Consider the following 16,239-nt stretch of genomic DNA (forward strand, 5'->3'; position numbering starts at 1 on the left):
GAAGAAAGTTAAGAGTAAATGTGAATAAGAGCAAGGTTATTAGGTACAGTAGGGTTGAGGGTCAAGTCAATTGGGAGGTGAGTTTGAATGGAGAAAAACTGGAGGAAGTGAAGTGTTTTAGATATCTGGGAGTGGATCTGTCAGCGGATGGAACCATGGAAGCGGAAGTGGATCATAGGGTGGGGGAGGGGGCGAAAATTTTGGGAGCCTTGAAAAATGTGTGGAAGTCGAGAACATTATCCCGGAAAGCAAAAATGGGTATGTTTGAAGGAATAGTGGTTCCAACAATGTTGTATGGTTGCGAGGCGTGGGCTATGGATAGAGTTGTGCGCAGGAGGATGGATGTGCTGGAAATGAGATGTTTGAGGACAATGTGCGGTGTGAGGTGGTTTGATCGAGTAAGTAACATAAGGGTAAGAGAGATGTGTGGAAATAAAAAGAGCGTGGTTGAGAGAGCAGAAGAGGGTGTTTTGAAGTGGTTTGGGCACATGGAGAGAATGAGTGAGGAAAGATTGACCAAGAGGATATATGTGTTGGAGGTGGAGGGAACGAGGAGAAGAGGGAGACCAAATTGGAGGTGGAAAGATGGAGTGAAAAGGATTTTGTGTGATCGGGGCCTGAACATGCAGGAGGGTGAAAGGAGGGCAAGGAATAGAGTGAATTGGAGCGATGTGGTATACAGGGGTTGACGTGCTGTCAGTGGATTGAATCAAGGCATGTGAAGCGTCCGGGGTAAACCATGGAAAGCTGTGTAGGTATGTATATTTGCGTGTGTGGACGTGTGTATGTACATGTGTATGGGGGGGGGGTTGGGCCATTTCTTTCGTCTGTTTCCTTGCGCTACCTCGCAAACGCGGGAGACAGCGACGAGGTATAAAAAAAAAAAAAAAAAAAAAAGTAAGTTTTAAAGTCCACCAAGAGTATTATTGCTTTTCTTTCACAGGTGGTTTACAGCTTTCAGATGTTTGCAAATATGAAACAAAAAATCTCAGAACTACTGAAACTACCCTCTGAGATGCATGCATTTCTTATATACTGGAAACACCATAAAGTTTTTAAATTGAAAAAAATTACTGCCGCTCTTACTTAAACCAGACACATTGACACTGCCTACCATCAATGTTTACACACTGAAAATGTCAGGCTCCTTTTAGATATTTTGATGCAGTTATCCTTTTTATTCTTCAATGACAGGTCCCTCAAAAAATGACCAGTTTCATCAACATTATAAACTACTTTAATTGAAATAACACATTTTCATATTTACAAATTCATTAACAGAGATTATCACATCATGGTAGGCAGCGTTCAAATTGTCACAAACATTTTTGCTTTGTCAGTGTAAGGCCATTTACAGCAATGCACATAACCTTTTTCTCTTCAGGCCACTCGTATGAATGAGCATCGGGCATTGGTAAATTTGTACGGTACAGGATTATAAAAGCACAGAATTATTCCCATTATTAGTTTAGAAGTTGAAAGTTTACTCACTTGTAATGATCTTGTGCATCAACACAAGATCATTACATTTATACCAGAGCCCAAAAAGATGCCATTCACCCATTTCCCAATGTGTAATAACATGAAAATTTTTTTGAATTTTCAGAATATACTAGTATTTTCTTGAAGAGTACAAAATCCATTAGAACCTATTAACTCAAGTGCTGGTTATTTTAGTGGTAAATCTGTAAAACTGTTACTAATGAAAGCATATAAACAAAAATTTGTCTTTGGATGCCAAACAGGAGAGCCATAAGGGAAATGATGCTGAGCCTAATTCCACCATACTTGGCAGCAATATCATGAGCTAATCACTTGCTTCTTTTCTCCTTAACCTTTATATTGCAGGATTTGGAAAAATGTGTCAAAAAGAGATGTCACCAGTTTGTCCACATAATATTTATGGGTTTAGGAATTTCTAGTAATGAAGATTTAGCAAATGTTTTTTGTACATATAACTTTGTGTTATTGTATGCTTATATGTATATTATAATGATATTATGATAATAATAATAATAATAATAATAATAATAATAATAATAATAATAATAATTATCCCTGGGGATAGGGGAGAAAGAATACTTCCCACGTATTCCCTGCGTGTCGTAGAAGGCGACTGAAAGGGAGGGAGCGGGGGCTGGAAATCCTTCCCTCCCATTTTTGATTTTCCAAAAGAGGGAACAGAGAAGCGGGCCAATTGAGGATATTCCCTCAAAGGCTCAGTCCACTGTTCTTAGCACTACCTCGCCAATGCGGGAAATTGCGAATGTATGGAAATAATAATAATAATAATATTTATAATAATGATATAAAGCTATTACTTCATCTGTTCCTGGCACTACCTCTAGCATGGGAAATGGTGAACATGTTTGAGAAACAAAAGTAACGTATTTTTCTCCTAAATAATTGACTCTCATGCCTTGGGGGTTGCATCAGGAACAGACAAACAATGGCTTCAATGGCACAAATCCACTCTTTATATGTCATATGTAATGTATCAGAACCTAAGCTCACTTTCCATAGTCAGGCCTCATAGATTATTCCATGGTTTACCATGGACCACTTTTTCTTTTTTACCAGACAACCCAGTCATTGGCCAATCAGGCCCCCTGTTGTCTGTCTTTCTAATGTAAACTCCTGTAACTCAAAATATCTTTAACCCTCCTCAATGTTCAGGCCCCATTAACCCAAATCCTTTTTCAATATATCCTTTTATCTTCTTGGTCTTCTCCTCCCCTTCCTCATTCCAGCTCATGAAATGAAAAGCCTTTCTGTCAGTCTTTCTTCACTCATCCTCTCCATGTGTCCAAACCATTATAGCACATTCTGGTCAGCTCTGTCAGTCGTGCTGCACTTACTACCACACCTTTTTATTACATAGTTATTACTTACATGATACTCACATCATATATAGGCATTAGGTATCATAATGGTTAAGGAGCTATACCAGACTGGTAAGGGCTTCACTGGGTGGCAAGACAAATGGGCATGCCTGTGTTTATTCATCTTCACTCTTCTCCTTATATAGTTTCATGTAGCAAGTGATGCCATCCTTTGTTATGCTGCTGACTGCAGGGCTGTGTTCTTATTAACAATAGTCATAATTTCTGATGACCACTACATTCCTAGGTTACTCAAAGGCCTCTGATAATCTTTTTGATCTTAATGATCAGGTGGGTGGTGTTTCAGCATCTACAGCCTCATTCTCAGCTTGTTGTTTTAACTGAATGAGATTTTCATTAAAGATAAGTCCTCCTCATAGGGCTCGAGCAACTCAGCCATGACCACCTTTTCTATATTGCTGAACCCAACTTACGTGGCCATCCCCTCAATATCAAGTTGAATTGTCAGTACTGTCTCCTGAAATCCTTGAAATTTATGGACACATTTAAGCCAGATTTCAAAGAACTCTTCTATGTTAATACCATCAGACTCATTGAAATCTTAAAGGTTGTGTTCAGGCCACCCCTTACTGTTTGTTCTCTCATCCATGGCTGACAATATTACGGCCAGATTACAAAAAACTTGTCATGGTGTTATCCAACCATTTCATAATTTAAAAGGTTGTGTACAGGTTACCCATTATTCTTCTTTCTTCCATGGTAGACAAATTGAAGACCTCTAACCTTTTCCTTTAGATCAGATTTCATAGTTTTGGTGCCATTTTTGTTCCCTTCCTGTAGAATGTGTGTGTGCATCGGTAACTTTATCATTAGACTTTCGACTATTGTGTTACTTCATTTTGGGTATTATTCAAATTAAACTCAGAGTTAAGGTATAGTGATTCATAGTTTGAGTTAAATGAACAGTGATGGAAGGTATACTTCATATTTCTCTGAAAAAGTCTGACTGGAATTCTGTTCTCTTCAGGCATGTTCCTCTGAGGTGATGATGCTTCGAGCCGCACGTCGTTACGATTCCAAAACCGATTCAATTGTATTTGGAAATAATTTTCCATATACACAACACTCCTATGAGCTGGCAGGCTTGGGAGAATCAGCTGCAACACTATTTCGCTTCTGTCGCAATCTGTGTAAGATGAAGGTAGATAATGCAGAATATGCACTGCTAGCAGCTATTGCTATTTTCTCAGGTAAGGTTAAGACCATTGTCTTTTTTCAATTTTTTTTTCTGATGGAAAAGAGGATAAGATCTTATTAGGTAAATGAATTGGAATATGCTTTGAATGATGAGCATTAAAGTATTTATTTTTTAAAGGGATTTATACGGTGTGAGATATCAGTGACAATGAAGGTAAAATCACACTAGCAAAGAGGTGTAAACATCATCTAAATCAAGCATATATTAACTTTTAGTAATAGATCAGATGGTTTTGCTTAGCCATAAAGGCATTTCCATCAAAAAAGGATGTTTCCTTTTCCTTTTACGGATTGCTCATTTTAATTACATACAACTCGCCATTTAATAGTTTGCCACTTATGCACATTCCATGTCTTTCAAGGATTGCTCTATCTTTTCTCTGATTCTTTTTTTTTTTTTTTTAGTTATTATAGTTTCATGATTTTGCTATCTTAGATGTACTTACTTGGGCAACCGTAATTCTCTTTTCTTGTAATCTTATTTCTTATATATAAGTAGTTTATGATGACTTGCTTGATAGCTGGATCAGCTTGCAGAATTCTTTAGATAATGTATCACTCATTGTTGTTAGACGTTCACCTCAACATTAGAGGGTGGAAAAACCATCTCTGACTTCATAGTTTTCAATAAGATAGATACAGAGCTTTTAAGGCAAGAATACCATGGAATATACCAAAAGTTATCAGATGAAAATATACAAGAGTCAAGCAAGAAAGTTTGAGTGACTGTTCAGTATACTTTTATGATAAATAAGAAACATCTAGAGAACTACAGAAACCTTTAAAACTTTGTTGAAATCAGTCCCCAATGAACCCAGAACAGATCATTATTTACTAAAAAACACATTCATTCATCTAGCAAGATGTTCAGTAAACACTGTGCTTTAGCCTTGCTATTTTGACAAAATCTTATTTTTTCTTCCTTATAGCCACTACAAAATGTATTCATCTCAGAAATTTAAGATGCCATGAAACATTTTCACTCAGTGTCTATCCCACATTTCAAGTTGCCTTTATTTAGAATGAATTTTCTAATTTTTCTAGTTTAATGTAGTAAAGGGATGTATAAGAGAAATATAAACAGGGAAGGATTAGCAATAAGATGGAGTAGAAAACATAAGATATGAATGGTAGACTTCTATTAAATCCAGGAGATAGAAGTAATATACTGAAGTATTAATATACAATAAGCAGGGAAAGTTTAGTACATTTGGTCCACAAGACATAATGGGTAATAGCACTGGATGTTCAAAGCAGATTGATCATGAAGAGCCCACCTGGAGTGGACCAAGTGACTAAAGACATGTGAAAAGAGAAGGTTAAATAATGCTCAAGTGTTTCTATGCAGTGTATTGAATATCTGGAATAAAATAAAGGTTCCAGAGGACTGGATGGATGCAGTGGTTGTAACTGTCAAGATAAATTGTTATTGATGAACATAAACCTTAAAGTGATTAGTTATTGTGAGGAAAGGTATATAGTAGGGTTGTGACTGAGAGCATCAAAAGAGATCAAGTGACATGACCGACATGGACTTGTAGAGAGGTATGATCATTGAGAAAATTTTTGAATAATGGATGTTTATTTTTATCACCTATGGTCTCAGACCAAGCATTTGTTATAGAATTAGATGGGATAGTCTGTGGAAGCAGAAAGGTGCTAAAGACATGAGAAAAAGAAAGTAGGCCATGAATAAAAATAAATGAGAGGATGAGTAGGAGGCTCAGGTTGAAGATTGGGTGAGATTGGTGTGTTAATTTTTCAACATTAATATTTTCATGAATGGAACTGTAGTGGAGATTTTAACTGGAAATATGAATATAAGAATATTGGAAAAGGTTGGAAGTGAAGTTTTTGTTTGGAGATGTGTATCTGAAGAGAAAGTATCGTCTAAACATTCAGAGGAAATTCAGTAGACTTACAAGAGGAAGTTGAAATTGAATGCAATCAGGAACAAGACCGCAGTATTTAAGAAAGGGAATTCAGTGTGACTTTTAGTTCGATGAATCTAGCAGATAAATCTGAAAGAGGTTAAGAACCTTGTTTCTTTACAGTTTCATAAGGGACAATTATAGTGGATACCGAGATACAGATGAAATGTGGTCACCACTTTTAGCAACCTAATGATGTTTAGCCTTTTAACCAAATCTAACACAGATCTACATTGCCTAGAAAAGGTGATCTCATGTAAAACCTTAATTCCTGCTTTCATGCTAACAGTTGAACTTCAACTGATATTCAATGGTGGTACGACATGCCTCAGGTTACACTTTTAACCAAATCTAACACAGCTCTACATTGCCTAGTAAAGGTGATCTCATGTAAAACCTTAATTCCTGCTTTCATGCTAACAGTTGAACTTCAACTGATAATCAGTGGTGGTACGACATGCCTCAGGTTACACTTCAGCCATGGCATTGGAAGGATGTTAGAGTAGAAAACTAAATGTAGATGGTAATGAGCAGCATTTGATCTGAAGCAAAAGGAGTTTAGCAGTCCAAAGTAAAATATACTTGATTGTAATAAAAAGAACCATGTTTATCAAAACAGTATATAATAGGTGATAATAATTGGGATATGTTGACACCAGGCTGTGTAGCACCTACAGCAGTCTCAGCAGTATGATTCCAGATGAGGTTTTCATTTTTTTTTTTTTTTTTGTTTCTTGAGGGGAAAGGTGAGGCTTAATTCAGCCTTTCTTCTTAATTTTCTTAATACTATATGACGTTCTTCTATTCCTTGAATGTTTTTTCCCTTTACTTAAAACACACCTATTTTTCAAAAAGCTCAGAAGTTTCAAATGCTTACTTAGGGGATTAAGATCTTTAGACAGGAGTTTATGCATGTCAGAAAGCTTGGTTCATGGTACACTAAAGCCTACCTTAATATACAAAAGTGAACCATGGATTGTAGTGTGATGGTTCATATGCAAGCTTGTGGAAGATTTCATAATGTTAAGTGGATAGTGAGAAATTACATAGAAGTGGTATGTAGAGTATAGAAAGGAGTAGTTATAAAATTATTTCATTTCTTAGATAGTTTAAGCTTACAGAAAGAACAGATGGAGGAAGGAAAACTAGTAGCTGTATCAGTGTCCAGAATAGGGAAGGCATATTGTAGTTAGGGTACTAAAGTTCTATAGCTGATGATATACAAGGACTAATGAGGCTGTCATTACATCTGTATACCTATAATTGTCATTACATCTCAATACTTATAATTACCCAGTCTCTTAATCCCATGGACCCATTAATATTCTTATATGTAGGTGGTCTAGATGCTTCTTCAGAGGTAAAGGGTCAGGTACTATTTAATGTGAGAGACTTGAGCATATTGGAGTGTTTAGAATATCAAAAGGATAAAAGCCCATGGAATAGATTACATGCTCCCTACACTACTAAAGTGATAGTGTATTGGATATTGATAGAATTTGTATGTACTTTGTAACTTCTCATCTGCCTATTAGTCTTGAAAAATTCTGTATTTAAATCACTAATTCAATATTTTTTTCTCCATTTCAGAGAGGCCTAATCTAAAAGAACTCCCAAAAGTGGAGAAACTCCAAGAAATATACCTCGAAGCACTGAAGGCATACGTAGAAAATCGACGAATGCCACGATCTTCAATGGTGTTTGCAAAGTTGCTTAATATTCTTACAGAATTGCGAACCCTTGGAAACCTTAACTCAGAGGTGTGCTTCTCTCTCACACTCAAGAACAAGCGACTCCCGCCTTTCTTGGCTGAGATTTGGGATGTTACTGGCTGTTAATGCTAAGCCACCGCCACTTCCCGGGTGCCATGCTACTGAGGTAGACTTGTGAGTGCGAGAAGGTTGTGAGTCATCTGGGGGTGGTGGGTGGTCCCTACACTATGTACCTGCAGGCTGTGAGTGAGAGACTCTTAATGCTGTGGGAGCAGCTTCACACTGCCACCCAGGGCCCACTTTCAGCCACCTGACTGTCTATGTGCTAGGCCGCCGTTGTGACAGTGCCGTGCAGCCCGCCACCAGTGCAATGTTGAGTTTACTATAATGCGCCCATTGTGTCCAAGGGGCAACAATACTTGCACTGTAGCCTTATTTATTAACACTCATTTATTAAGAACCTTCCTACAGCTGAGCTCAGAAGGTGTCAGACAGATATTAACCTTTAAATATACATATACATATATTTCTCTGCGTGTGTGTGTGTATGTGTGTGTGTCTCTCTCTCCGTCTCTCTGTCCATGTTTTGTATGTTTGTCTGTCCATTTGTCTGTATGTATGTACAGGTATATATGTCTACTCACTTGTTAAGTGTGTAAGTTTGTCCATCAGTCTGAGTGTATGTGTATTCGTGTATATCTGTGTGTTGGTGGAGAGTGACAGTTTGTTTACTATGTACAGTCTAAAGTGTGTTGTGTGGCAGGCATTTTGTCCTACAGATAATATTAAACAATAATTAAGGCTACATTGCAATGTTGCTCAGATAGTGCGCAAGCCACTACAAATGGCAGGCAACGAACTCCACGTGCCTTGCTTACGGTGAAGCTTCTGTTTCCTATCCTATTCTCAAGGTGCTCCTAAGGGACTGAGGAGAGTGGAATTTAAACACAAAGGAACAGTGCGATGTCTTCTGATCCATATTTTTATATGACTTCTTACTTGTTAATTTAATGAGCTGGTATGCCGTCCTTACAAGTAGTAGACTGAAAATATATGTTAATATTATTGTAATGTTATTAATATTGCTATAAAGTGTAATCTTGTACCAATATACCTGCCCTTACACATGGAAGGTTGTGTATAAATCAGTTAGCTTACATTTAAGACTGAGAAATGTAATGGTGCAGTCTAGAATATGAAATGGGTTTGCAGTTTGCTCCTATGAATTGTGCAATGTAAATGGATTATGTAATAATGTGACTCCAGCAGTGTGAAATGGGGGAATTAATGCCATACATAGAACACTAGTATTAATTAATGATTAATTCTTTATGTCATGCTCAAGTGATTTATAAGTCTTCTTGAATAAACGTTCTTTTATATGGAAGCACATAGTTTCTCCAGTTTATTTGTAAAAGTTGATTTGAATAAATTCTAAGTACTATGGACTTCAAATTTCTGTGATGACTAGCAAAGATTGTTTTATAATTCATATATTGAGCAACTTTAGAAAAAGTTAATTTGAATTCGGCAGTAGTATTCATTTTGAAAACTAAAGTTTCTGTGTAAAGGCATTCTTATCCCATGCCTGTGTTAAAGAATGAGATTCCTATACTTAGCCAATTAACTGACTTTTTAACGAAAAAATAGCTATCAAATTTGTGAGGACAAATCTAATTAGGTAAGAAAAACCCTAACCTGCATCTGCTGTGCACCCCTGTATCTTCAGTGGAACTGCATAATATCCCAGGAACCATAGCTGACCCTAAGAAACACCCTTTGCCTTTTCCCCTAATCAAAACATAAGGGTGAATGGCAATTAGGATCTTACAGCTAATGCCATTATCATCCAAACCCTAACATTAGAATCTCTCACTGGTCACCCTAACCTAGCATAAAATTTTCAAAAAATTGATATGCAGTATGTAGTAAATTTGCAGACAGTAGAAATTTTGAACTTACCTGAAAAGTACAACTGATAGTATAGATTAAGCTAAAAATTCTTATTGTAAGGGAAATGAATAGGGTGCTGAGGAAATAAAAAATTGTCCAGGGTGCTATTTTCAAAAACGCTGTTTCCAGAAGGGCTCAGGAACTCTGCCTAGAATACTTGGCATGATGAGCAATATGGCTTCTTTTATAATACTGTAATATGGCACATTTTCCAACATTTTGATTGTAAGAATGTGACATTAAATTCAGTGTTTGGCTGTCTATTGCTTTTCTTGTCAATTATTAACTTAGGAGCATAGGTTGTCCTTATAAACTGTAATGCTTCAGATTTAGGGATGTCAGTTGAACTGATTTCCAGATTTTCAGATACTTTTGTGATAAAACCATGTACATCAGCCTAGTTAAGTTTTTAACAAACTCTTCAAGCTAGTTGGATTGAAGAGTTAAGTCCATATACAGTGGCTGAGAATTTGGAATTATGCTTTAAAGATCACGAGATTGGAAAATGTGATCAACTGAAATCCCTGAAACTGGTGAATTACCCCACCCTTGGCTTCTCCATGTTGTGTAAGCCGCCCATGATATCTAGTTCATGTTCTGGACAGATGATGTGTATGTTGGTGATCGTGAAGATCCTATAATACACGAAATCTCTTGTTCAGGCTGAAATATATTTGTATATCATGAATCCAGTGCATTATCTCATGTTGTTGTTTGTCCAGAAATATTGGTTGTTTGCTACAGTTTCAATGTTTTATTATCTGTAAAGCAGGTTTTGTAAAGAAAAATAATGTGAATGATAAAACAGGTGATTCTGAAAGTGTATAAGATATTCTTGGAGTGAATGTGTGTAAGTACAGAAAGACTTCACCTTCATCATAGATTAAGGTCATCTTCCATAGAGTTTAGCTTTCCTCATCTTTACATCTTCATTTTTGGTAGCCACTTTTCAGCACATAGGAGAATGTGTAGCCTGTGTAACAAGTTGGTTAAAGATGGCTCACGCTGGACGAGACTTTATACCCAAAGGAGTTTGCAGTCAAAATTATAAGGGCATGATAGTGTCCAACTGCTTGTGTCAGGTGCAGCTGTTTCACCTCCATCTCAGAAGAGAAGTTTAAGTATAATAGGTATGGGATCAGTGGCTATAATTGTAAATAGGAAACTGTAGGATCTGAGGTGAAAGATCAGTTTGAATATCATCCATTCTTGGCCATATTATCTTTTGGTATTACTTCCAGTCACTGCAATTGAGTTCTTATGAGGTGAAGAGGCTAATGTAGTTGAAGAAAGAACATGAAACTGTTGACTCCATCATTAACAATCATGTTTGAAAAATTAATTTTCTCAGAAATATCTTATGTGATTAATGCAAGTATGCTTTGTTGAGTGGCTTGCAATATAACCTTTGCAAATTGGTATGCACCTCTGATCCCACAAGTTGTGGTGACTATCCACATAGTAAAAAGATATTTCAAGCACTCTCAGATTCTTCTAAGTGTTTAGTAGTCTCAGTGCATAATACAAGTTCTGTGATACTTCATCCTGTAAAGAAAGCCTTTTATTGAATATGATATTAGAGACAGATTGTGTAATCTGTAAAAACTTAAAATGCCTATTGTTTATATAATTGGTTGACTGTTTTTATTGGTTTAGAACAGCAACAGTATAAGAGCTTTACTTTAACTGTGTTCATCTATGTACAATTAACTTATAAAACTTTTGGTTTGTGTTAGGGCCATGAAAAATCCCCTGACTTTGATACTTTTGAAAATTCAGAACTTTTATACTGGATGAGTGAGGGAAGAGCCAATCAAATATATTTAAATTTAAGAAGCATCAATCAACGGTGTTAAGATACAAATTTTCATAATGTAAATGTGAAAAAGTCAGATTACTATTTTTAAACACAATCTGTCCCCTAGTTTGTCTTTGTTTGTCTTAACCAACTTGTTGCCATTATTGGTAGGTTTGTGGTTGGATTCCAACTGGAGAAATTAGGGATGCATTCAGTGAAGAGACTTTGTAATTATATTTTCTTGGTGTACTTTAAAGAAACCCAAGACTAATGCATGTATAAATGAACCATCTTGTCAGTATTTGCTTTTGTGAGAACATATCTTCAAATGTGATTGGGTGAACCCATAGTCATCCAATCACTTTTGAAAGGGCCATATAAATGTGTCTCACTGTCCTCTGATTGGTCAGTTTCTGTAGTCCACAAGCCAATCAGGTGTCAGTTATACGTCCAAGCTCCTCCTCCATTAAGACGATTGTGACAACTTTTGCTGGAAATGAGCAACTCATCATTAATTTTGAGAAAAAGTTTTTTATATTAAATTTGAAAAATAATAAAATTATCTTGTTTCTTTTGTTTTGTAGTTTTCCTAAAAATCAAAGTTTATACATCATTTTTCACATACCTTGGAGGTACATTAACTTCAACATTGCAAATATACTAATGCATCACTCATTTTGTTATCTAATATTGACAGGCTAAACAAAGACCAATCCTTTATACACATATTTTGCACAATGCTGAAACATGAGTTATCTATCTACATCTTTGACACTTGTTCCCTTTTGGAACTCCCAAAAAGTGTCTCCATAACTATTGAACTCCAGTGCCACTTCTTGGCCTTTAGTGCCTCACCCTTAACAGACCACTGGCATATGGCAACTCCAGCAGTGTTTTCAAAACTGGCAAAGGACAACTCTAGCGGAGTTTTCAAAGACTCCTAAGTAATGTTCCTGCGAAATACTTCTACCTAAAGTATCTAATATTTTTGGCAAATGTTTCAACCTACTACTTCTACCCAATGCTCTCAAATAATGTTTCTACCTACTATTTCTATTTAACATTCCTACCTACTACTTTTATCTACTGCTCCAACCACACCAAAATGCGAGGCCAGCACAAAGTGCTCACCACAAGAAAATCTAGGGTTGCAAAGAATGAGTTGTGAGTTAAGTGTCAAGTGTTATGCATGACAAGGAGAGACTGTATGTTTGTAGACAGAATGCCAGCAGTCCATGTGGGTGAGGCAGAAAAAAAGACAGCTACCTGGGTCAAAGAAGTGCAACTTGTTAACTGCTTAAGTGCTGGCTCAATACACAGTTGTTAAATAACCCTTCCAATACCTAAGCAAGTACCACTGGTAATATGCCTCCCTGCACAGTGACTGCCTACCAACTACCACTTACCAATACATTATAATACAGGGAATTTGTTTAAGAGCTGGCAAGTGTCTTACAACTGGTACTCCTGATTTCTAAGGAAAGGCCTACAAGTGAACACATCCTTCCCCCATTATGCAGGTACAGTGAATACAACAAAGTCATACATAGCAAATCTTATAGTGCAAGGGGAATAGATGGATCCATTCCCAACACCTATCAAAGTTCCCCTTTTCCAACTCTTGCCATGGAAAAATATAGACATTAGGCTATGCAAAAGTTAAAGCAGGGACTTAATTTATGGTCACACTCCAGATGACAAACAAAACTAAGGAGAAATCCTGAGCAGACATGGTGAGAATATGAGATAAAATAGCTTATAAAGAGAATATGAGAAAAGATAGCTGCAACAGAAGTCACTATGACAAAGTAAATATATTTATACCCAAACTGAGATCTAACACAATAAGCACTGATGTCACTGAACCTCTACCCATAGACAATCTTTCTTACAGATTTACCTAGATACTATAAAATTTTAGAGCAATGATGCTGGGTATAGTTACCCTGAAAGTTTATTGTCCCTTACAACCCAACAATTATGTTGTGGCCTTAAGTCAGCTTAAAAGGATATACCAAAAATATAAATCAAAAGGAAAGGACATGCACTTCCATCATGAAATGATCCATACCCAATTAGAAAATATATTCAATGAGAGGGTAATTAATGCTCCCCCCCAGTGATGTTTGTCATTACCTTCATCAATACGCAATTAAGTAGAATAATTCAATGACACCATTATATATTGTCTTCAGCAGCTGTGTTAAGTGAAGTGACAATCTGTCAATGGATAACTGGCTTATGACAGACCCATACCCAACAATAAAAACTGAAAAAAATCCAATCAATATTTTGGAGAAATAAGTTTGCTTTTGATGAAATTGTCAGTAAAGCTTTCCTACAAGTTGGCCCTCACAAATGTGATATTTCATGCAGTTCCTCTGGTATGAGAACCCACTCCAAGAAAACATGTCCTCACCTACACATTTATATTCATCCTATTTGGTGCAACGAGTAGCCCATTTCTACTATAAGCTACACTGGACAAACAAGTAACCCTTAAAAGTGTGGCAAACATCTGAAATGACACTCAAAACCAGTGTGCGCAACAAAGTAATAACATTTTTTCCCCAAAACGGAAAATATTTATACCATATGCTACTGAAGAAAATATCCAAAATAAGAATTATGCTTTTCTCTTTATTGGAGTGGAGGGAGCCATGGCTTGTGGCATGGATGCTCCTTATTTATCATGTAATGATAGATTTTATCTTGGTGAAATTTCTTTCTACATACACCTTAACACATTACACATTTTACAGTTTCTTCCCATCCCTTATATATGATTAACATCTTTTTTACACATACCTTAAACAGAGTGAATTGGAACGATGTGGTATACTGGGGTCGACGTGCTGTCACTGGACTAAACCAGGGCATGTGATGCAACTGGGGTAAACCATGGAAAGCTCTGTGGGGCTGGAATGTGGATAGGGAGCTGTTGTTTTCATGCACTGCATATAGACAGCTAGAGGCTGAATGTGAACAAATGTGGCGTTTTTTTTTTTTTCTTTTATTTTGTCTTTTTCCTGGCGCTACCTCGCTGAAGCAGGGGGTAGTGATGCAGTTTTCTGAGGGGTGGGATAGCGCCAGGAATGGATGAAGGCAAGCAAGTATGAATATATACATGTCTACATATGCATAAGTCTGTGTTTATATATGGATATTTATGTATATGAGTGGATGGGCCATTCTTCGTCTGTTTCCTGGCATTACCTCGTTAACCTAGGAAACAGCAATGAAGTATCATAGTAATAATAAACTAATATATTAACTATTTCACTATACTTAACCGCTGTCTCCCACGCTAGCGAGGTAGTGCATGGAAACAGATGAGGAATGACCCAACCCACCCACATACACATGAATAAACAAACGCTCACACACGCATATATACACACCTATACATTTCAACGTATACATACATATATATATACACAGACACATACACATATACACATGTACATATCCATTCTTGCTGCCTTCATCCATTTTCATCGCCACAACGCCACACACGAAATAGCATTCCCGTCCAGCGAGGCAGCACCAAGGACAAACAAAAAAAGGCCACATTGAATTGAATACGAAAGCATATTTAGAGTTATCTATCTATTTTCTTATGTTCTCTAACTTTCTCAATATCATTCTACTATTAGGTGGATGCTCAGTCACCAGTTGTCAAAAATTATCCACTTTACTTCAATCAAGCTTTATGCCTTCAAAGAGCATAATCAGGAATCTACAAGAAAGAGAAAATTGGGTCACAAAACTTGGATATGAAAAGTAAACTACAAGAGAGAAAATTGGGTCACAAAACTTGGATATGAAATGTAAACTGCAAGAAAAGTGTAAACGATTATTCATATTAGTTATTATTACGGTCCGAAATCACTGGAGATTTGACCCTTCTAAATCTATATTGGACCCAGATAAATAAGTTCCCAAATGCACTTTCGTGTAACAATCACATCATCAGGGGAGACACAAGAGAGAAATATAAGTCAGTTGATATACATCGAAGAGACGAAGCTAGGACGCCATTTGGTAAACATGCGATTGTCCTTTACAATAAGATGGAGTGAAAAAGATTTTGTGTGATCGGGGCCTGAACATGCAGGAGGGTGAAAGGAGGGCAAGGAATAGAGTGAATTGGAGCGATGTGGTATACCGGGGTTGACGTGCTGTCAGTGGATTGAATCAAGGCATGTGAAGCGTCTGGGGTAAACCATGGAAAGCTGTGTAGGTATGTATATTTGCGTGTGTGGACGTATGTATATACATGTGTATGGGGGTGGGTTGGGCCATTTCTTTCGTCTGTTTCCTTGCGCTGCCTCGCAAACGCGGGAGACAGCGACAAAGCAAAAAAAAAAAAAAAAAAAAAATATATATATATATATATATATATATATATATATATATATATATATATATATATATATTGGACAATCACATGTTTACCAAATAGCGTCCTAGCTTCGTCTCTTCGATGTATATCAACTGACTATATTTCTCTCTTGTGTCTCCCATGATGATGTGATTATTACACGAAAGTGCACTTGGGAACTTTTCGTGTTTCATTTTCCCCGTGGACTCATAGGAATATATATATATATATATATATATATATATATATATATATATATATATATATATATATATATATATATATATATATATATCTTTTCTTTCTTTTAAACTATCCGCCATTTCCCGCATTAGCGAGGTAGCGTTAAGAACAGAGGACT

At 36.6% G+C, this 16,239-nt stretch overlaps 1 protein-coding gene and 1 long non-coding RNA gene across 15 annotated transcripts in view; one reads left to right on the forward strand and one right to left on the reverse strand.

Moving 5' to 3' along the window:
- Positions 1 to 12,064, forward strand: part of LOC139753495 (ecdysone receptor-like) — a 530,512-nt gene extending 518,448 nt beyond the window's left edge. For all 14 annotated transcript variants that reach the window (XM_071670109.1, XM_071670110.1, XM_071670113.1 and 11 more), the window contains 2 exons: positions 3,871 to 4,093; positions 7,622 to 12,064. In XM_071670109.1, the coding sequence (XP_071526210.1) occupies positions 3,871 to 4,093; positions 7,622 to 7,869 (471 nt within the window). In that variant the 3' untranslated portion in view covers positions 7,870 to 12,064. The remainder of the gene's footprint in view (positions 1 to 3,870; positions 4,094 to 7,621) is intronic.
- LOC139753497 (uncharacterized) lies at positions 11,719 to 15,032 on the reverse strand. Its single transcript, XR_011713725.1, has 2 exons — positions 14,303 to 15,032; positions 11,719 to 11,984 (listed from the first exon to the last, which is right to left on the reverse strand). It is a non-coding gene; the product is annotated as an uncharacterized lncRNA (long non-coding RNA).
- Between the last annotated feature and the right edge of the window lie 1,207 nt (positions 15,033 to 16,239).

This window comes from Panulirus ornatus, chromosome 14 (genome assembly GCF_036320965.1).
Source record: "Panulirus ornatus isolate Po-2019 chromosome 14, ASM3632096v1, whole genome shotgun sequence".
In the NCBI taxonomy this organism is placed as follows: Eukaryota; Metazoa; Arthropoda; class Malacostraca; order Decapoda; family Palinuridae; genus Panulirus; species Panulirus ornatus.